Source organism: Protopterus annectens, chromosome 3.part1 (assembly GCF_019279795.1).
Source record: "Protopterus annectens isolate FY-2018-M chromosome 3.part1, PAN1.0, whole genome shotgun sequence".
Taxonomy (NCBI): Eukaryota; Metazoa; Chordata; order Ceratodontiformes; family Protopteridae; genus Protopterus; species Protopterus annectens.
The window spans coordinates 1,435,915,589-1,435,937,376 of NC_056732.1; the positions used below are offsets into that span (position 1 = coordinate 1,435,915,589).

Here is a 21,788-nt window from a genome sequence, read left to right on the forward strand (position 1 = left end):
TCTGCTTGACATGTATGGGCAATCTGTTCCAGAGTCTGGGGAGTCTCTGGGTCAGGAACCTATCCCTCCAGCATGTTTTGTTTATTGTGATGACAAGGTTTAGATCCCTGGAGCGTGTAGCTCTGAGGGATTGGGATTTCTTTAAGTGTAGCATGTCCAACAGCTCTGGGTTTGACATGGCCTTGTATGTTAAGCAGAGATCGCCTCTGAGTAGGCGATATGCGACACAGTATAGCTGGACTTTTTAAGGCGGTCAGCGTAGGGCATCTGCTTTAGGCCTGTGATTCTTTTAGTGAGGTATTTCTGAGGCCTTTCCAGTTGTTGCAGATGTCTTGAGAGGTACATACCAAATGGGGCGTTGTATTCTATAATGGGTCTAATGAGGGATGAGTACAGTGGGACAATGACCTCCTTCTTTCTGGATGAAAAGCCCTTCGTGATGAGGTGTGCCACATAGAAGGATTTCCTGACTGTTATGGCGATGTGGTTATCGAAGGTGAGACCACTGTCCACCTGTGTCCCTAAGTCTCTTATCACACTTTCTGTGTTTAGTGTACTGCCACCTATATGGTAATTCATGGATACATGTTTTTTCCCAAAGGGGATAACAATACATTTCTTGGCATTGAGCTTGAGCCCATGGCTCTGGCACCAAGCATCTGTTTCTGTAAGGCCCTTTGTAGAGTATCCACATCATTTGGGATTCAATAATGGCTCCCAGTTTGCAGTCATCTGCAAACTTTGTTAGCCAGAGTCCCATAGTGTTGACCTGTACTTCAGAGAAGTAGATGCCAAACAAGAGCGGCCCCAGGACTGAACCCTGAGGTACTCCACTTGTCACTTGTCTGGAGCTGGATTTGGAGTTGGCTACTTATACAGTGTGGGTTCTATCAGTAAGCCATTTAGCAACCCATTGGGTGACATAGGGATTAATGCCCAACTTAGTAAGTTTATCTATGATTCCAGAGTGGGGGATGGTGTCAAAGGCCTTGGCAAGGTCTAGATAGGCTGTGTGGACCACCTTACCCTTGTCCCTGGCTCTGGAGACTGATTCAAAGAAGTCAATCAGGTTCAGGAGACAAGATCGGCCCTTCACAAACCCAAACTGGGTGGGGTCCAGTGTTTGAAGGTTGCCAATGTCTTTGTTTATAAGTTCCATGATAATACGCTCCATGGCCTTGCAGATAAGGCTTGTCAGACTGATGGGACGGTAGTTTCCAGGATCCAAGGTGGATCCCCCCTTGTGGATTGGGATAACCGTAGCTCTGCGCCACTCAGTGGGCACGAAACCTGAGGTGAGGCTATGATTAAACATGACACTTAGGTGAGGTGCCAGTTCATATTGTAGTTCATGTAGTACACAGCCCGGGATGTCATCTGGTCCCATGGATGCTGTATTCTTTGCTTTAGAAAGTGCATTTTGTACCTGTGTGGCCGTTATTACTGGAATTTGGCAATCTTCCGGTATTGAGATGGGCCATTTAGGGGGTGAGAGGGGGGTGAAGATGGCACTGAATCGATCTGCCAGGATATTGGCAATATCCTTTGGATCAGTATATTTAATGCCATTCTGTTTAGCTCAGAGCAGACCTGAGCATTGCCATTTAGATTCTTGACATAGTTATAGAATGCTTTGTGGTTGTCTTTGGAATCTTTGGCAATTTTATTTTCGTAACTAGCTTTGGAGGATTTTATGAGGCATCTCAGTTTCTTACTGAGGCTAGTAAGGGAGTTTTTTGCATCCTGGGATTTTCCTCTTTTCTGCAAAAGTTTCTTCCTTTTGTTGTAAAGTTTGTTTATGGCAGGGGACCACCAGATTGGCTTCCTTTTTTTGGTTGAGAGCATTTTGGTTCTATTTGGGATGGCACGATTCATGCATGAGTGGATGTGCTCATACAGTGCCTTAGTGTAGGATTCAGCAGTTGAACATTCAGTTCCCGTTTGCATGGGTGTTATGAAGTTTGTCACTTCTGACTTGAGTAGCATGAAGTTGGCTTTGGAGAAGTTTTTTATGGTGGTTTCTTTACTGGGGGGTGGGGGTGGGATGTGGATGTTAAAGGGTGATTAGCTTATGGTCAGACCTGACTAACGAAGGGGTGACCATAGGTATGGAGCATTGATTTCCCATGTTGGTAATGACCAGGTCTAGGATATTGGTGCCCCTGGTGGGACTATGGATTAGTTGATCCAGGGCATTGGAATTTATGAATTCCAAGAACCGTTGCGCAAAGGTGTTGGGACATGAGTAGTTTTCCCAGTTAATGGCAGGGTAGTTAAAATCACCCAGTATTAGGGTGTTTGGTTCTATCTTAATATTTTCCAGTATGTTTAGAAAGGTGTAGTGAGAATCTTAGGGTATGGTGGGGGATCTGTAGCAAGCTACAATTTGGATTGCAGTCTTACCTAGTGTTAGTTGCACTAGTTAGAAGCAATTATTCCACTCATTCCATGTCTACAAAAGGAATTTTTGTGGTGGGCACAAGCAAGCCAGCTAAACAAAGGCATGTCTTTCAGCAAACCTCAAGCAAGCCAAACCATTACAACAGACGCCTCAGATCATGGATGGGGGGCGCACATGGAGGGCAGATACATTCAAGGGCAATGGGCACCCCGGGAATTGCATCTGCACATCAATCAAAAAGAGATGTTGGCAGTGATTCATGCAATCAAGGCCTTCGGAAAATTTCTTCAGCAAGGTCATCTGCTAATAAAGACAGACAACACCACTGTTATGTGGTACATAAACAAAGAGGGAGGCACCCATTCTTACCCCCTCTGCAGACTAACAATGACTCTTTGGGAAAAGTCCCTGAAACTGAACATACAGTTGCAATCCCAGTTTGTTCCAGGCAAGGACAATGTTCTGGCGGACAGTCTAAGCAGAAACATTATGGATCCGCACGAATGGATGTTGCATCCAGACATTTTTTCACAAATAACTCATGCATGGGGAAGGCCAGACATAGATCTCTTTGCCTCACACCTCAATCATCATCTGAAGAAGTTCTGCTCAAGGACACACCATCCTCAAGCCTGGAGAATGGATGCTCTCTCCTTCAGCTGGAATTCTCTAACAATCTATGCATTCCCACCTCTACCATTAATGACCAAGGTAGAACAACCGAAAGGCATTTTGATAGCTCCAGACTTGCCAAGACAGCACTGGTATCCATTACTAAGGAGCATAACTCGCACCAAGCCGTGGCCCCTGCCTCAATGGCCTCTGCTTATAACTCAGCACAATTACAGGACTGTTCATCCCAACCTGCAAACATTGCAACTGACAGCTTGGAGGGTTCCATGACTTCTCCCCATATCTCTCTCTCCAAAAAAGTTCAAGAGATCTTACTGGAAGCACGCAGGCCTTCCACCAAAAAAACTTATTCAGCCAAATGGAAGAGATTCAACATCTGGAATGCCAACAAGGGTCAGGATGCATCAGTAATGAGCATCCCACAGATACTAGAATACTTGGCAGAAATGCTTCACAACGGCCTTTCATATTCTTCCATAAAAATACACGCCTCAGCAATTTCAGCAAAATACAACTGTGATCCACCTGTGTTTTCACATCCTTTGCTAAGACAGTTTCTAAGAGGGATAAAGAATATCAAACCTCCAAGAAAACCACCAGTGCCTGCATGGGACCTCAACTTCGTCTTGGAAAAATTAACTCTTCCTCCTTTTTAGCCAGCAGCATCTTCAGAATTGCAATTTCTCTCCTGGAAAACAGTTTTCCTGCTGGCAATTACTTCAGCAAGAAGAGTCTCGGAGATACAGGCCTTCATGGCAGTACCTCCATTTCTCATTTTCCATCAGGACAGAGTCTCTTTAAGAACCAATCCTTCATTCATGCCAAAAGTGATATCCAGGGTTTCTCTAAATCAAGCAATTCACCTGCCTACTTTCTTTCCCAATCCTCAAAATAAAGGAGAAAAGCTTCTGCACACTTTGGACATACACAGACAATTGCGCTACTACTTGGACATAACAAAGGCCAACAGAAAGTCTGACCAACTATTTGTAGCTTACGCTGCTGGAGTACAAGGAAAGGCAATTTCCAAACAAACAATTTCAAAATGGATTGGAGACTGCATCAGATTCTGCTACTCTTTCCATGGAAAAGGTGTGCCAGCCAATATCAGGCCACACTCCACCAGAGTTACAGCCACCTCCACAGCCTTTCTAAGAGGGGTGGCTACAAAGGACATTCTAGAGGCTGCTACATGGAGCTCCGTGCATACATTTTCCAAACATTACAACCTGCCTTTATATTCCAGATCCCGAGCAGCCTTTGCTTCTGCAGTCCTGCAGGGTATTTTGGCTACACCATCCTTATCTTAGATCCTACCACCCCCAGCTTGGCTATGGTATTCAACCCATATGTCAGGACTGCAGTTGCATTCTTGAAGGACATAGTACAGTTTTATACCTACCATAAATGTAGATGTCCGATAGATATGCAACTGCAGTCAGGTTTTCCCACCCTCCTACCCCTCTGTAATTCTCTTTTTTGGGTCCACTCCCCCTTTTTCAAATTAGCTGGGGATATCTGTTATGGTGTATCTGTTTATTACTGTTGTGCAGATATGGAATTTTTTATCCATTCTCTAAATTTAGCCTTCCTTGGAGGGCACCTGGCATCTGGGGCAAGAAACACTGAAGAAGATGGCGTCGGCTGATGCTTTTATACCCCAGCCGCTCTGACGTCGGGGAGGAGGCGACATCAGCCGATGCCGGACCCAGACTTTGGAATCCGGCCGACCGAAGGGCTGCCTGAGGCAGGACAACCCATATGTCAGGACTGCAGTTTCATATCTATCGGACATCTACATTTATGGTAGGTACAAAACTGTACTTTCTGAAATATGGGTATAGAGGTTTGAAGTGGCTGGAGGTTAAGTGAATTTTTAAAGAAAATGGCAACTCCACCTCCTTTCCTGCCTGTTCTGTCTAACCTTAGAATATTGTATCCTGGTGGGAGAATTTCATTGTTTGAAATAGAGGGTTTGAGCCAAGTTTCTGAGATGGTGAGAATATCTGGGGAATGGTGAGAAAGTAATGCATGTAGGTGTGGGAGTTTGTTTGAAATACTTCTGGCATTGATATTTGTTATCAGTAGGTCTGATTGAGTTTTATTTTTTAGGGTAGTGGAGCAGGGTCCTGGGTTTTGGTGAATGTCTCCTGATATAAGGAGTATTGCACTAAGAATTATTATATGCTTAATTGTGAGTGCTATACTTGTGAAAACTTTAAAAGGGGTTTTCCTATAGTAAGGATTTGGAAGGTGGGTCTTATTAGTATATAGTATTATGTTGTCTTTAAATAATGTTGGACAGATAGTAAAGTTGGTATATGTGTTAATATAGCAATAACCCACGCCTGGGTGTGGGTAATGCTAAATTTACCCACGGTTGGCGTGGTTTGGTCCCAAGGGCGAAGCCCGAGGGACCAAACAAAGCCAACCGTGGGTAAATTTAGCATTACCCACAACCAGGCGTGGGTTATTGCTATTATACCATGACATTATTTAAGAAAAGAAACTGTTACTTTTCTTAAATAATGGCATAGTATAATGCCTGTTTACTGCCCTTCCGCAGATGTCTGGCATCCGGCAGTTCTGATGTACTGCGCGCTGCGCGGTACATCAGAGCTGTGGCAAAGCAACGGAGAAAGCAAGATCTCCGTTGCTTTTTATGTCTCGCTATGTTAAATGAGTTTAACATAGCGAGACAGTTTTAAAATAAAGCGGTCATCTCCGTTGCTTATTTTAAACTGTCTCGCTATGTTAAACTCATTTAACATAGCGAGACACTAAAAAAAGCAACGGAGATCTTGCTTTCTACTCGCTATGTTAAATGGGTTTAACATAGCGAGACAGCTTTAAAATAAGCAACGGAGATCTCCGTTGCTTATTTTAAAGCTGTCTCGCTATGTTAAACCCATTTAACATAGCGAGACAGTGTTTTAAAAATAGAGTTATACTAATGTTAAAAAGTCCGGGCGACCGGACCTTTTTCCATTAGTATAACTTGATTTACAACAGGCACGCTGGCCAATCAGCGTGCACGTTTTGGGGGGGTCATGGTATAATAGGTGTTAAAGTATGTGCTGTATGATAGGTGGTATTATCTATGGGGTTAAATGTGTGAATGGATGTAATGTAGGTTAAGGAAGTGAGTGATAGTAGGAGGAAAGTTATTGAAGAAACATGTTAGGGTATTGCGGGAAATAGAGGGTGTAAGGCCTTAGGATTGAGAGTAGGTTCTAAGGTATGGTAGTAGTGAGAGGAGTACAAAAGTTGGTGTAATTTTCTGTGGGTGTGGCCAGTAGTAGTAGTAGTAATTGGTGGAGGGAGGTGATCAGGTGACAAGGCATTTAGAGAGCTGCTGTCCCTCGTAAGTTGAAGTTAATCTTCTTTGCTCGTCTAACCCCCTAAGTCTTTCCTCTTAGCTTTCAGGAGTATTACTCTACTCCAGTGGGCAAGAAAGCTCCAAGATGGTGTCGGTGGATGCCTTCTTTATCCTGCAAATGGTCATATGTCCCAGGTGAAAAAGGTCTGATCTCTACATGTTGGAGAAGATGTGCTCAGGAGTTCATAACTCCTGCAACAGTGATCTGTCTGAGTGTCTACTATTGTGGTAAACTCTTACATGCTTATACTTTCCCAATAAATCAGGCAAATATGTTTTAAGTTACTTGTGTAATAATGTAAGGTACGTGTCAGGCATTCATTGTTTCTTGCCTACCACTGGCATATTGGCAAATTAGTGAGATCTAGGGATGTACATACTTATGCAGTTAACATGCCACATTACAGTAGACATTGCCAGACTTGTGATTTTACAGTAAGAAGTGCTGAACTGTGAATGTTTAAGAATATGTACTCAACCAAAGACCCATGTGATGGTTCAGTTATAGATCAACTGGTATGGTAAGCATGTTTCTGTTAAGTTATATTGTGTTGTAAGATTCCATGATTTCATTAAGTTACTGTTTTGCAGTGCTTCGTGACCACCATTTTAAAAACAACTGGGTAGGAAACATTGCACATGACCTATACAAAGCAATGGTGTACATAATGAATTTTGGATGTAGTGATATTTAGTGATATATATTGTACAATATTACTTACAAATTTTCCAGTTTCTGAGGTGGGAGGAGGTGAGATCCCAGGTAGTCATGGTTGAATCGTTCAGGTTATGATACTTCACAACTAAGCTATGCTACCAGTTTTCTTTTAACAGTCAAACTAGTGAATATAATAATATGTTATAATAGTGTAATACTATATTAGTAGTAATATTAACAATGTTTTGTTTTACTTTGTAATATTATGCCATTCTTGTTAAGTAAAGAAATGTAATCTCTTACATACTTTTGCATGATGAATATGAGGTAGAATCTATTGCATTACTGTATTGTTAGCAGTGATTTAGATGTAGTACATTTTTCTTCAAAGGAAGGAAATAGGAAGTAACCCATTTTGCAAAATGTTTAAGTGAGTGTGTTGTAAATTAAAAGAAATGCCAGTCATGTTTTCATAGAATTACATTTAACCTTAGAGTTCTGAGAGGCATTTGTACATTTTTGTGATGCATTACAACTGTAGTCTTACTCTGGTTTGTTTAAATGAAATATTTTACCAAATAAGGAGGAGTATACTTAATGAATTAATAAAATTTTAATTTAAAAATAGTATCAGACAATATGTACAAAAGCTGACCAGACTTTGGCAAAATAAAGTTGCAATTCCTGCGTGTGTTTATCATGATGGCTAAATATAGAACATCATTCCATATTCTTGGCTCAAACAAGTGTTGCAGTGCCACATAACTTAATCATGAAGGCTCTCAAGTACATTGTATTAATTTTGGACAGACTCTGATTGCAGTGTTTTTGAATTTTTAGTGTAAACATTATGAAAACCAAATTGGACCCTGAAGGCCTGGGGATCATATTGCTGGGCACATTTCTTCAAGAATTTTTCCCAGAACAGGTATGCTTGCAGTATCCTAAATTCTTCATCCTTTTTGAGAAACATCTTGTAAAAAACAGTTATGTGAAATACAGACTGCAGTAAACTGTTACCTACTAACTTAAATGCCTTTCTTAAGAGTGTTTCATTTATGTTCATCAGCAGACCTCAAGATGTCTAGACAGAGAGCTGTTTTCAGACATTGTACGAACCCCCAAATGCCTGCATTTAGTCAAGGTTTTTAATTTACAAACTGCAAGTTTCATGCCTTATATCAGAAAACATGTTTCAGTTTTTGGGAGGTTATTAGTTAAACTTTTTATTAGAATTCAATTACCTAAATGTCCCAGACGTAATAGCGTTTGATTGTGAGCTTCAAATTTCTGGTCACTAAAATATGTACTATAGATTATTTGGCTCTTGCATGCTTTGAAAAAATCCATATACATCTTTTCTGTGTAAACACTGAAAATACCAACTGGATGCCTGCCATACATGGCTTAGGAAATATTATGTTATTTCTTTTAACATTGACATTATGTACATACAGCTTGAGTGGCTTGGGGCAGAGGTTAGTTACATGGGGGTGGGGGGGTGGGTTGTGGTCAAGCTATCAAATCAAGATGTTCATCCAAGTATTTATTTATTTTTTTTGGACTGTCATTATCACAGATTACAGTAGGATAGATGAGTGGATATTGCTAATAGAGGCTGTTGTAAGTTCTGCAGTATGAATGCCTCCAAACATATGTAGACATGACCCTTTCAGTGGCTGAATACATCAGGAAAAAAGACAAAAGACAGTAAGCTGACCAGTGAGAAAATGCTGATCATCTTCAGGTCCTGTGCCTGATGTGGTTAGGCACATTATTCCTAAGACACAGGGCATTCTAAATATCAGAGTTGCCAGGTGAATGAACAGAACAGTGTTTTTTGCCATGTCTTGTTTTGTCAAAATGTACACTGTGAAGTTTGTTTTGGTGAAGTCAGATTAATTTCGTCAAGTTCTTTCACCATTGTTGTGTTGTATGTTTAAGATTAACTTCGAGGTAAGTCAACTTGTAGTAAAGAGATGAGATGATTTTTTTTAGATAAAATAACATTTCTGTGTAGTCTTAGTTTGTTTGACCTTGGAGTCAATATATTTAGAGATCATAGGTGTTTGGGCGAATCCACAGTTTTTGTGGGGGGTTACACAGGGATACAGTCCACTTTGCAAAAATGGTTTTGCTTGAATTTTGAATGATTACTTGTTTTTACTATGTTCTGCATATGCAGTGATTGTGTTGGTATTACATTTATAATATACATTTATACATTACATTTAGGTCATACTGTTTTTGACAAAGCAAAGTTTGGTATTTCATTATGAGCCTGAGTAATCAGCAGCTGGTATATGGTCCAAATGCAATAAATATGTAAAAGATTTGAGGAGAACAGGTACAAAAAGGAATCAGCAGTGCATTTGTCATTTCCTGAAATGCTTAACATAGACGCATCTGCATATCTTGTGTGTTAAAAAATAAAAATCTTGATGTCAGATCTCCTATTGGTAGGTGAAGATGTTTTTCAAATGCAGTTTATTACCATACAACTATGTTTGTATTTGCTGCTTCAGTAAGTTAAAACTGCAGCATTAAGTATTAGAACTTAAGTTAAATTATCTAAGAGCAAGGACCCATACCACTCGTTTCTTTTTTTTTTTTTTTTATGTTTTTACACAGAAAAGCTTGCAAAGTGCAAAGATATGTTTAGTTTGAGAAGTAATACATTTCTGCTGTCACAGAGCTGTACTGATCTGTTGTATATTTTAAATGTGATAGAAGTTAAATTAACTGACAGTATGTCAGGTTAATAAATTTGATAGGTTCTTACTGTTGTTCCTACTAAACATCTGAAATTATATTGTTGCTGTTTTATAGTTTAGAGTTCTAGGACTGCATACAGTGCAGATTCTATGTAGAAATCTTTTGCATATTCTCATTGTGTTTCCCCCCTATTAACAGTCCCTACAAATTCTATGCATACTGTATACACTCCGAATTAATTTAACAGGTGCCACGTGTCTATAACATTTGATGTTCTTCCATATCACTGCTGCAGTATTCATTACTAAAGGGATTCTCTGACAAGGGTAGCCCATCATCTGGCCAATATAAAATTTTTTTTTTTTTTAAAAAAGATGTTGCACATCACACGTGTGCTCTCCGCTCATGACTTAGAGCATAAAGGTGATGTACATACCTCAGAACATCTTTGCTGCCAGCCCAAAAGCCATTTTCAATCATCAGTAGGAACGCTCCTTCATTTCTGCTGGTTACCAAGCTGTTTTCAGATAAGTTCCCTGTTGTGGTTTTCTTGTTATCCTTTTTTTTTTCTTTTGTTGCAAGGTTACGTATCATTTCCCATAAGGACCGTCACAAGCAGTGTTTGTATTATGTGTGTGCTTCTCAGGACCATACGTCATGCCTGACTTGTCCCCAAGACCCTTCATAGTTCTCTCTCCTTCTTGTCTGTCTACCTAGAGAACCAACATCTTAAGTTGTTGGTGCAGGATGCAATGGCAGAATTGTCTCATCCCGAGGGTCAGCCGTGTGTCAAGAAAAAGACCAAAAAAGTCAGGTTGGATTCGGCTACTGTACCGCCTTCCCCAGATGCCTGTCTCAAGGCTGGTGAAAGCCTGGAGGATCATCTGGCTGTTCCATTGGATTCTTCTGCCACAACCATTTCAGAGGCTGGCATGGAATCCAGCTTCTCACACATTCTCGGAGGCTCTGCAGACATCCATTGCAAATGTTGAGGGGGAACCTTGCCTGATCATATCAAAGGGACCGACTTGGAGTCTAATGAAGAGCCTTTGGCCTATTCCTCCAAGATCGCCTCTCCACTGGATTCTAGTTCTGAGGAGGAGGAGGAGGACTCCATTAGTCTAAATTCTCCCTTTGTATAACTTTCCTTTGGGAATACCATCTCTCATATGATAGAATTTTTGAAATGAGACTGCACCTAGGATGTTCTTCATGTTTCACTGTTGCAGTCATTACATTTGTGTAATCTGCTGGTAGGTTGCCCTCAGTCGGCCTGATAAAAAAGTCTTGGGTCCTGCGTCGGTTGCTGTCCCTTCTTTCATGACGTCAGGTCGTCAGGGGTATAAAACATGCAGCTGATGCCATTACATCAGTCTTTCTTGCCGCATGGTGCCCGAAGCAGAAGCAGTTCGCAATTTCCATTCGGCCAACTCCTGAAATCTTCGTTTTCGAGTTTCAGAACCAAAGTCTTCAACTAAAAAGCTAAGTACCCCGTTGGGGAAACTTTTTCTTGCTCCTTACCGATGTCAGTAAAAGTTAATAATTGTATTACTTGTGGGAAGAAAATACCTCATAAGGATTTTCACTTGTACTGTATTCCTTGCCTAGGCCCTGACCACGACGTACCTTGCTGTCAGTTTTGTGCTTTATTTAATCAATGCACTATCCGTCGTCGGTACATTTTTGCTTCTAAATATTTTGGATCACAATTTAATTATCCAGAAATGAAGTTGATCAGCAGTCCGACTACTGGAATACCTAAAAACTGCAAAGAAAAAGACAGGCTGTTGAGGTCCAAAACTGCCGACGACGCTTTTCCTAAGCCAGTCGCCAGTTCGCCGGTACTCAGTGAGGCACTTTCACAGCCCCTGATACCCGCTATGATTCGCAGGCCTCTACTGAGACCCATTCAGAGTCCAGTATGCCATGAGATGCTTCAATTATGGAACCCGCGGATATCTCTACCTTGGATGGGTCCGGAGCCGCTGTGCAGCCACTGGCTTCTGAGGGTGTATTCAGACCTACAGATTTGTATGCTAAACCGATGCCATCTTTAATATTAAGGCCAAAATCTCGATCTGTGTCTAAAAAAACCGACACCTAGGCCTCATGTGCAGGCCCCTATGCCTAAAAAACAAATTATCAAAATAGCTGAAGATTTAATTACTCTAATCAGGGGTAGCCAGCCCCCATCTTCAAAGAGGCCTAGGGCTGAACCTGACTATGAATCATCTGAACAGGATTCTATTTCTTCTGACTCTTCTAATGAACAGGATTTGTCTATACCTACTTATGAGGACTGTGATGCAGAGGATTCCATTCCTTCTGCTTCTCCCCCTGAGGATTTTTCCTTTGGGCAAACTTTACATACCTTAAGGGAACATTTCCACTGGGAAAGTCAGGATTTTTCTGAATCCAAAAAGAGGCTTAGAGATTTTCTTCTTCCTCGGCATAGGCCTTTGGCTATACCTCCTGTACTAGACATTGTTGATGATGTGTTTTCAGAATCTAGCATGGCTCCTGATTCTCTGCCTCCGGCTCCTTGTAAGCCAGACAGATACTACAGGGTTCCTGACTCCCACAAATTCCTTTTCAAAAATCCTGTTGCGGATCCTGAAACCATTTCTCAAGGCCCCAAGGGCATTAAGGCTTCTACTGCTAAAAATCCTACCCCTTCTGATAGAGATTCCAGGGCGCTGGATAGATAGGGTAAGAAGGTTTATAACTTCTGCAGCCTTGGCAGTCAGGGCTTTAAACTGTCAATTCTATATGCTAAAATATCAGCAGCTTATCATGGGACTGCTTAAACAGAAAATTATGTTGATTTCTGACTGTGTGTTAAATAAAGATTTACAGGATTTATTGCATTCAGCTGAACAAGTTGGAAAACATACTTTGCAATGTGGTTTTGATTCTTTGGAGGCCTCTTGCAGGGCTGCTGTTACTGGGTCTGTGCTTAGAAGGTATGCTTGGCTTAAGGAGCAATCTCTGCCTGATCATGTTAAAGCAAAATTGTTGGATGCTCCTTTGCAGCAGGACCGTCTGTTTGGCAATAAGGCTGAAGAAGTTCTAAAAAAGATGAAAGATAAGGCTAAATCTGTGCAGACTGTGAAAGATTTCTTACAAGTACAACCTCCAAGATTTAGTAGGCACTGGCCTACTAAGAACTGGTCCTTTCCAGTTCCTTCCAGTGCCACTCAAGCCAGACCCAGACATACCAAAAGCTCCAAGTTTCAGTCCCAAGGGACTTTCAGATCTAAGCAATGGGGTGCCTCCTCTTCCAAATCTGGAAGCAACAAGACGCCTCCCTATGGTAAACAGTCTCAATGACTTTCCTTTAAAATTACCAAGCACTTACTTTTAGCCACCCCTTTGGGGGGAAAACTGGCACTTCATGCAAAAAACTGACAACTTATAACCCAGGACAAATGGGTTTTAAATATAGTATCCCAGGGATACAGATTTCATTTCCATACGTTGCCAACTCCAAGCGGATGGCCAGATCTGCCCCCAAATCAGTGGGAAGAGGCTCAGAAACAAGTTCTTTCCCTCTTACACATGGGGACAATTCAATTAGTACCAGAAGGGGAAAAGGGACAAGGTTTCTATTCCAGACTCTTCCTGGTACCCAGAAAAGACAAATCATGACGTCCAATTCTGGACTTGTCTGCTCTAAACAGTTTCCTGGACATTCCAAAATTCAGAATGCTGACTCTTCACCAGTTACTTCCTATGCTAGGCAAAGATGCCTGGTTGGCAACTCTAGATCTAAAAGAGGCATACCCGCATATCCCAATCAGGGAATCTCGCAGAAGATGCCTCCGCTTCAAAGCAGGCTTTTTGCATTATCAGTTCTCTGCACTGCCCTTTGGCTTATCTACTGTGCCCAGGGTCTTTACAAAGTGCCTGGCTCCAGTAATTGCATTTTGCAGGCAAAGAAATATTCAAATATATCCATACCTGGAAGACACCCAAGACCACCTAATAGTAACTTACAAACCTCTTCCCACTATTAACTATGCCTTTAAACCTCAAACTACTGTATCCTCTACTACTCCTTAACATCCTTCTCTTTTACTATACTCTTACTTCCTACGAACATCTAACCCTTTGCCAATCTCCTAATTTAGCAAAACACACAACCTCTCTACTTCCTCTAGCTGAACAAACACATATTAATATCCTATCTTCCTATCCCTACCTTCCCCCTCTCTACCACAAATTACGCCATAATAGATTTCTAACCACTAAACGGCCTTATCTAATACCCTATAAAATCTCAAAAATATATCAAACTCCTCAAACTCTTTTACTGATATACGGGGACATCCACCCCAACCCTGGCCCCAACAATCCTCTTACCCACACCACTTCTAACCATACTGCCAACAATCTCAATTCTCCTTTCTCTAATGACTCCCTCTCTATAGCTCACCTAAATATTCGTAGTATCAACAATAAAATCACTCAACTCCATGCTTTAATTGACCTCTATGCCTTTGATATTCTCTGTCTCACTGAAACATGGCTTAAACCAGGTACTAAAGACAACGAATTCACTCCCCCAGGTTATAGTACCCTAAGACAAGACCGCCTTAACAAAAAGGGCGGAGGAGTGGCCTTACTTTACAAATCCCAACTACAGGTAACCTTAACTGACTCCCTGCCCCCCTCCCCAAGCAATGCTGAAATACTCTGTACCAAACTCCAAGTGAATAAAAACAAAGCCATTTACATAATATGCTCCTACATCCCTCCAGGCAATAACTCAAATACACTAGAAAATATTCTTAGCTGGGTCTCCAGTAGCTTCCCTCAGGAAACCATCATCTTAGGAGACTTTAATATTGATTGGAACTCCTGTATCTCACCCAAACCGACCCTTCACATTAACCTTTTTAACTTTCAACAAACTATAAACACCCCTACTAGAATACACAAATCTACCAATAAACTATCTATTCTAGACTGGATACTAATCAACAACAATCCCCTCTCTTATAAAACTGGAACACTCCCTGACAATATCAGCGATCATCTCCTAACCTACATCTCTAAACAAAAATACAACAATCCCAAACAATCTACTTTTCGTACTGTACACAACAAAACTAATTTTAACCTGTCTTCTTTCCGTAATGAACTCAAAGAATATAACTGGTCGGCTCTAAAACACCTCCCAATTGATCAAGCAGTTACCTATTTCAACAATACCTTCCTAAAAATTCTCCAACATCATGCACCATCCCGAATAATTAGAATAGGCTCTAAAGCAGCCCCCTGGCTTTCCAAAAAAACCAAACAAACAATGCTAGATAGAAATAAGTTGTGGACAAAATGGAGATCCACTAAAAACCCATCTGACCATCAAAACTACAAACACCTGAGAAATACAACTAAGAAACTTACCCTCCTGGATAAAAAAAACTACTACCTTCAGTATCAACAACACAAAAATCAAAACCCCAAACACTTCTGGTCAGGTATCAATAAACTGCTCCATCCAAGGAACACCAAAACACCTACACCAGCTAGCCTAGCTCAGACCCAACCCAATATAATAGCCAATACTTTCAACAACTTCTTCTCTGAAACAGTCACCTCTCTAGCTAACACCATGACTCCCCCCCTCTCCCCTCAAATAACCCCTTCTCTAAACAGCACCTCTACACTAAAATTTAATACAGTCTCCACTACCTACATATGTAAGTTAGTCTCTAAACTTAAACCGTGCACCCCTTCAGCCGACAAACTACCAGCGGAATATCTACAACTAGCTGCACATGAATTAGCTTACCCAGTCTCCATATTAATTAACAGAACTATAACAGAATCCACTATCCCCTCCTGCTGGAAAATCTCCCATATCATTCCCCTCCACAAAGGAGGCAACTCCAATGAACTTTCTAATTTCCGCCCAATAGCCCTTCTGTCTCCTCTAACTAAAATTATGGAACGTTGCATTCACCATCAATTCTTATATCATCTCTTACAAAATAATCTACTCGTAGACTCACAACATGGTTTTAGGCCCCACCATAGTACTTCCACTGCCCTTCTCTCCTTCACAGACGTGATCAACAAAAACCGCAATAACAACCTCTACTCCTCTGCACTTTTCCTTGACCTCTCAAAAGCTTTTGACATGGTTAACCATAAACTTCTCCTAAATACTTTAAAATCCCTCTCACTTGATGCATTAGCACTACAGTGGTTCGACTCTTATTTGAAAGATAGAAAACAAGCAGTCCTCTGGGACAGTCATCTATCCTCTCAGCTCCCTGTCACCATCGGTGTCCCACAAGGCTCTATCCTTGGCCCCCTCCTTTTCTCCATATTCATAAACAACCTACCCACTTCGCTCCCAACATCCACTTGTATACAATATGCAGATGATTCTACTCTCATCTGTTCTGCTTCATCTCCTGAAAAACTTCACTCCTACACCCAGAATGTATTTACAGCAGCAGAAAAATGGTTCCAACATATCTGTCTCCTCCTCAATCCCAAAAAAACCAAATTGCTACTATTCACCCCCACCGTTAAATCTGCCCCTATCTCATTTTCCATTGTGTCCTGTAATGGCACTACCATTACTCCAGATAGTTCCACTAAACTACTGGGTGTCACAATAGACAATCAGCTAAGCTTTGACCACCACATTGATCTGACCATCAAGACTGTTAATAAAAAAATAGGTGCCCTGTATAGACTAAAACCCTTTCTTACTGCTACTACCAGAGTGTCTCTTGCCCAAACTCACCTTCTCTCCACTCTATTGTATGCCTCTCCATCATTTATCAACCTCTCTAAAGCTAACCTTCAAAAACTCAACACAGCATACCACAGTATTGCCAGGTTTGCCACAGGTTCCCCATTCCGTACACATCACTGTCTCAATCTAAAACAACTAAATTGGCTAGAACTTCAGAATATAATACTTCTACATCAATTAGTCTTAACTTTTAAAATTCTACATTACCCCTTCAATACACCCATACTAAATAACCTCATCACCCCATACAAAAATCTTACTTCCCTTCGCTCTGCCAGGAAGCTTCTAGTAACTACTCTCAAATCCCACAATAAAGCAGGTGACTCCTTATTTGCCAACACTGTAGGATCTTATTGGAATAAACTCCCCATAGACCTGACCACCCTAAGCTCTCCTCACCTTTTCAAAAAAAAAATAAGAAACCATCTACAAACCCACTGGCTATGCCCATGCACTAATCCTGACTGAGCTCACCAATGATTTATCCTCTTCTAGCCCCCCCTTCAATGCAACTAGTTGCTTCTTTACCATTAATTATGCCTCTACTGACCCACTTTTAACATTTCTTTTCTCTTCCTTTTCATTACATCTTGTCATCTGTTTCTTTTACTACCTTTCTACTTATCTCTTATATGTTTATCCCCTACCTTTTTTCTAGTACACTGCCACAACTTTTTTCTACTCTCATTTCTACATAGGCAATTTATATTTAATTGTATATTTATATTTTACTCTCCATATGACAGTCTATTACCAGACTTCTGCATTTACTAGCAGTCTTACTCTAGCAATCATTCAAGAAGATTGCCTCTCAGTCTTTATTTTTCCTGTTTATTAATCCCTCAGCATCTCACTAAACTTCATAAAAAAATTTTGATCTTTTTTATTTGCTTTTATGTTTATATAATTGGCCTGCTTGGGGTTTTGGTTTTGATATTTGTTATTTGATTGTTTAAATCTTTGTATTGTAAGTTGACTAGTACGTAGTGGAGCTTTTCTCCTCGGGCCTCTGCTGAAAATGGACATGTATCCAGCCAGACTAGCCCGGTTAACAAATGTAAAATAAAAATAAATAAAATAAAAATTATCTAATTCAGGCAGAAAACAAGGCCATTCTTCTAAAACATCTGGTGTTTGTAAAAAAGGTTCTAACTTGTCTAGGGTACACCATAAACGAAAAGAAAACACAACTAGTGCCCTCTCAAAAAATAACATTCCTGGGCGCAAGCTTGAATGCAACTGCCCAGATGGCTTACCTTATGCCAGAAAAGCAAATTCAGTTGGTGACTTACTTCAAGCAGGTGGCCACAAAAACCCTGCTATTTGCAAGACAAATACTGCAAGCCTTGGGGTTCATGGCCTCCTGCATTCTTCTAATTCCATATGCAAGACTGCATATGAGGAAACTTCAGTGGTACTTAAAAAGTTTATGGAGTCAACATTGTCACAGCCTGGAAACAATCATTTCTATCATACCTTGCCTGCAACTAGAGTTTCTCTGGTGGGCAGAGACCTGCCACCAAAACAAGGGACTGCGATTCACACCACCCCCTGCCGCCCAAACCCTAACTACAAATGCATCAGACTTTGCATGGGGGGGCTCATCTGGCAGGGAAGTGCATTCAGGGCAAATGGAGTCCAAATCAAGTGCATCTTCATATCAATCACAAAGAAATGCTAGCTGTACAGAATACACTGACAGCCTTCAAGGACTACCTTCATCCAGGACAACTAATGGTAAAGACGGACAACACCACAGTTATGTGGTACATAAACAAGCGGGGGGGGTACACATTTCTACCCCCTGTGCAGACAAGCCATGGCATTGTGGAACACGGCCTTGAGCTATCAAGTACAACTACTACCAGGAAAACTGAATATTTTGGCAGACGATCTAAGCAGAAATCTCATGGACCCACATGAATGGAAACTGGGACCACGGATTTTCAACATGTTGACACACAAATGGGGGAGCCCAAACATAGATTTCTTTGCCTCACCCCAGAACTTCCAGTTGGACAAATTTTGCACAAGAACTCCTCACAAAAAAGCCTGGAAGGTGGATGCTCTGTCCTTCAGCTGGGAAAACCTATCAGTCTATGCTTTTCCCCCTCTGCCTTTGCTCTCAAAAGTTCTACTAAAAGTCAAACAGGACAAACCAAAGATGATTTTGCTTGCTCCAGACTGGCCTCGCCAACACTGGTACCCACTCCTACGCAGTCTGTCACAACATTCTCCATGGCACCTGCCTCAGAAACCTTCCTTACTGTCTTAGCAGAACAACCAAATTCTGCACCCTCAGCTCCAAACATTGAATCTTGCAGCTTGGCTGATCACCTAAATTCTCCCTTCGCATCCCTCAGCAAACCTGTGATGGATGTCATTTTGGAGGCAAGAAGACCTAGTACCAGAAAATCTTATGCTGACAAATGGAAAAGATTCTGTGCCTGGAATCTATCTCAAGGGATGACCACAGCAGTGCCCAATTTACATCAGATGTTGCAATACTTAACTGAGATGCTTCACAAGGGCCTATCTTTTTCTTCCATAAAAGTACATGGCTCGGCCATTTCAGCTCATTACAACACAGAACCCCCCTCTTCTCTCATCCTCTTTTAAAGCAGTATCTCAGAAGGGCCAAAAACTTAAGGCCACGCAGGAGAGCACCAACCCCTGCCTGGAACCTTAACTTTGTATTGGAAAAACTCACTCTACCTCCTTTCAAGCCAGCTGCTACTGCAGACTTAAAATTCCTTTCTTGGAAAACAGCCTTCCTTTTAGCAATCACTTCAGCTAGAAGGATTTCGGAATTACAGGCCTTTATGGCAGTGGAGCCTTTCATCATCTTTCACGTGGACAGGGTGTCACTCAGGACCATCCCATCCTTCATGCCCAAGGTGGTATCCAGTGTGGCTCTTAATCAGTCCATTCATTTGCCAACTTTCTTTCCCAATCTACAGAACAAAGGGAAACGGATTCTGCATTCATTGGATGTACACAGACAACTTAGATTTTACTTGGACAGGACTAAATCTCAAAGAAAATCTGAACAACTGCTGGTAGCATTTGCTGCAGGGGCAGAGGCAAAGGCTATTGCAAAGCAAACCATTTCCAAATTGGTAAGCCATTGCATTAACTTCATATTATGCATCCCAGGAAGCGTACTCCTCGTTCCTGGGACCTTATTTTTGTTCTTGAAAAATTGACTCAGGCTCCTTTTGAGCCTGTAGCTTCAGCTTACATGCAGCATTGTGCATGGGAGAAAAGTTTTCTTCTTTTGGCCCTTAGTTCAACTAGAAGGGTGTCTGAACTTCAGGCCCTTATGGTTGTCCCTCCTTTTTTAGTTTTTCATAGGGACCAAGTGTCTCTTTGTACTAATCCTTCTTTTATGCCCAATGTGGTTAATGAATTGTGTCTTAATCAGTTTATTAATTTGTCCACTTTTTCCCCTCTCTGTAGTCTGTGAGTGAGAAAGTTCTTCACACTTGGATTTGCATAAGCAGCTCAGATATTATTTGGATAAGACTAAGATCACTTGCAAATCTGAGCAACATTTTGTTTCCTATCATCCTAGATCTTTAAGTTTGGCTATTTCTAAGCAAACCATTTCTTATTGGATTTTTAAGGCCATTTCTTTTTGTTACTCCGTTCATGGGAAAAGCCTTTCTGCTTCTGTAAAGGCTCATTCTACCAGGGCTATGGCTTCCTCTGGTGCTTTCTTCAAGAGATTTAATGCCAATTGCATCCTAGAGGCTACTACTTTGGCCTTCTGGCCATACCTTTACTAAGCATTACAAGCTGAATGTGGTTTCCAGGGCTAGAGTGGTTTTGCCAGGGCTATCCTCCATGGCTTTCTTAAAGGTCCTACTGGGCCTTGCTCCTCCCAAGTTTCCTCTCGAGATTTTGTACTCTTCCATCAGTAAAGAATACTGCAACAGTGATATGAAGGACATAGTGCAGTTGTGTATCTTACCATAACAGTAGATGTCCTTCCCTTCACTGCTGCAGTATTTGCCCCCCCCTTTCTGTACTCCTTTTACTTTTTTTCTTTCTGAGTGCACGTTTCTTCTTTTCTCTTTGCACTGTTGTTCCTCCTGGGGCTTTTCATTTCTGAGGTATGTACATTTATGCCCAACACTGTGAATGAAAGTCCTTTAAAAAACCTAAGGTTTTGGCATACTGAATGGATGTTGGACTACCCTTGGCAGGGGATCCCTTTAGTAAGGAATACTGCATCAGTGACGGGAAGGACATCTACTGTTATGGGAAGATTTTATATAACTGTACTTTCTGTTGCACTCCTTGGTTTTGGCACTCTGTCAAGAATAAAGCAAATTTGAAATTGTGTAAACTTCTAATTTTACTGTGACTTTGACAGACTTTGTCATTTTGATGACCTGTAGTATGCCAGTTGATGATCACATATTGATCACTGCTGCAGTCACCTTATCTATATGGGTTATATCCTGCCAATGATGTAATAGATGGACATCTTCCAAAGCTTCAGGGCACCTTCGACACACCCAGACTGTCAAGCAGCTTGAGTTGAGCTGACTAAAAGACAAGTTTGGGCATGAAGTTCTTCAGTGCTTTCCTCCCACCAAAGAGTATGCTCCTGTGTGACTTGAGGATTGACAGCTTGTGCTTTCCTTAGCTGGGCAGATAGGTTCCTTTTTGGCAGAAAAAAAGTCATTTTCTTATTTTTTACTGATTTTTTTTAACGTTCCTCTTCAAGAAAGTTATTTTAAAGCTAGGAATGTTGTGTTTTAGTGGACTGTCTTGGGACTGTTACATACATTTAAACAGAGCACTTATTTCTGTCAGTTTAAAAGTAGTGTTAACTAACAAATAAAATATTTTGTGTGGAGAAATCATGTTTATTTTTCCATTGTGGGGCTGCCATAGTGTTTGAAAGTACTGTTTACTGTGTTTTTTCTGTCCAAATAAAGTAACTTTGTGGACTAGTAGTTTTACTAACATCTGTATTTGTTTTCCCCCAGATAAAGGCACCATTTTCGGGTTGACCATGAAACAGATCATTAGCCCCACAGTCGGTTCTTCTTCCAGACGCAAGAGGAAAAAGTTAAGCAATCAGCTTTTACAACCACAACATGCTAACAGGTTACTTCAGCTGCAGGTGGGTGACTGCTGTGGCCATTTGTTGTACCTGTGACCACTCATCTTTTACCACAGATCCCTATAGTGTAGTACCTACATCCACTATGGA

The 21,788-nt window shown here is 41.1% G+C and overlaps 1 protein-coding gene across 2 annotated transcripts in view; it reads left to right on the forward strand.

Moving 5' to 3' along the window:
* Window positions 1-21,788, forward strand: part of MINDY3 (MINDY lysine 48 deubiquitinase 3) — a 2,129,565-nt gene that overhangs the window by 1,746,501 nt on the left and 361,276 nt on the right. For both annotated transcript variants that reach the window (XM_044067502.1, XM_044067503.1), the window contains one exon: window positions 7,912-7,999. In XM_044067502.1, the coding sequence (XP_043923437.1) occupies window positions 7,912-7,999 (88 nt within the window). The remainder of the gene's footprint in view (window positions 1-7,911; window positions 8,000-21,788) is intronic.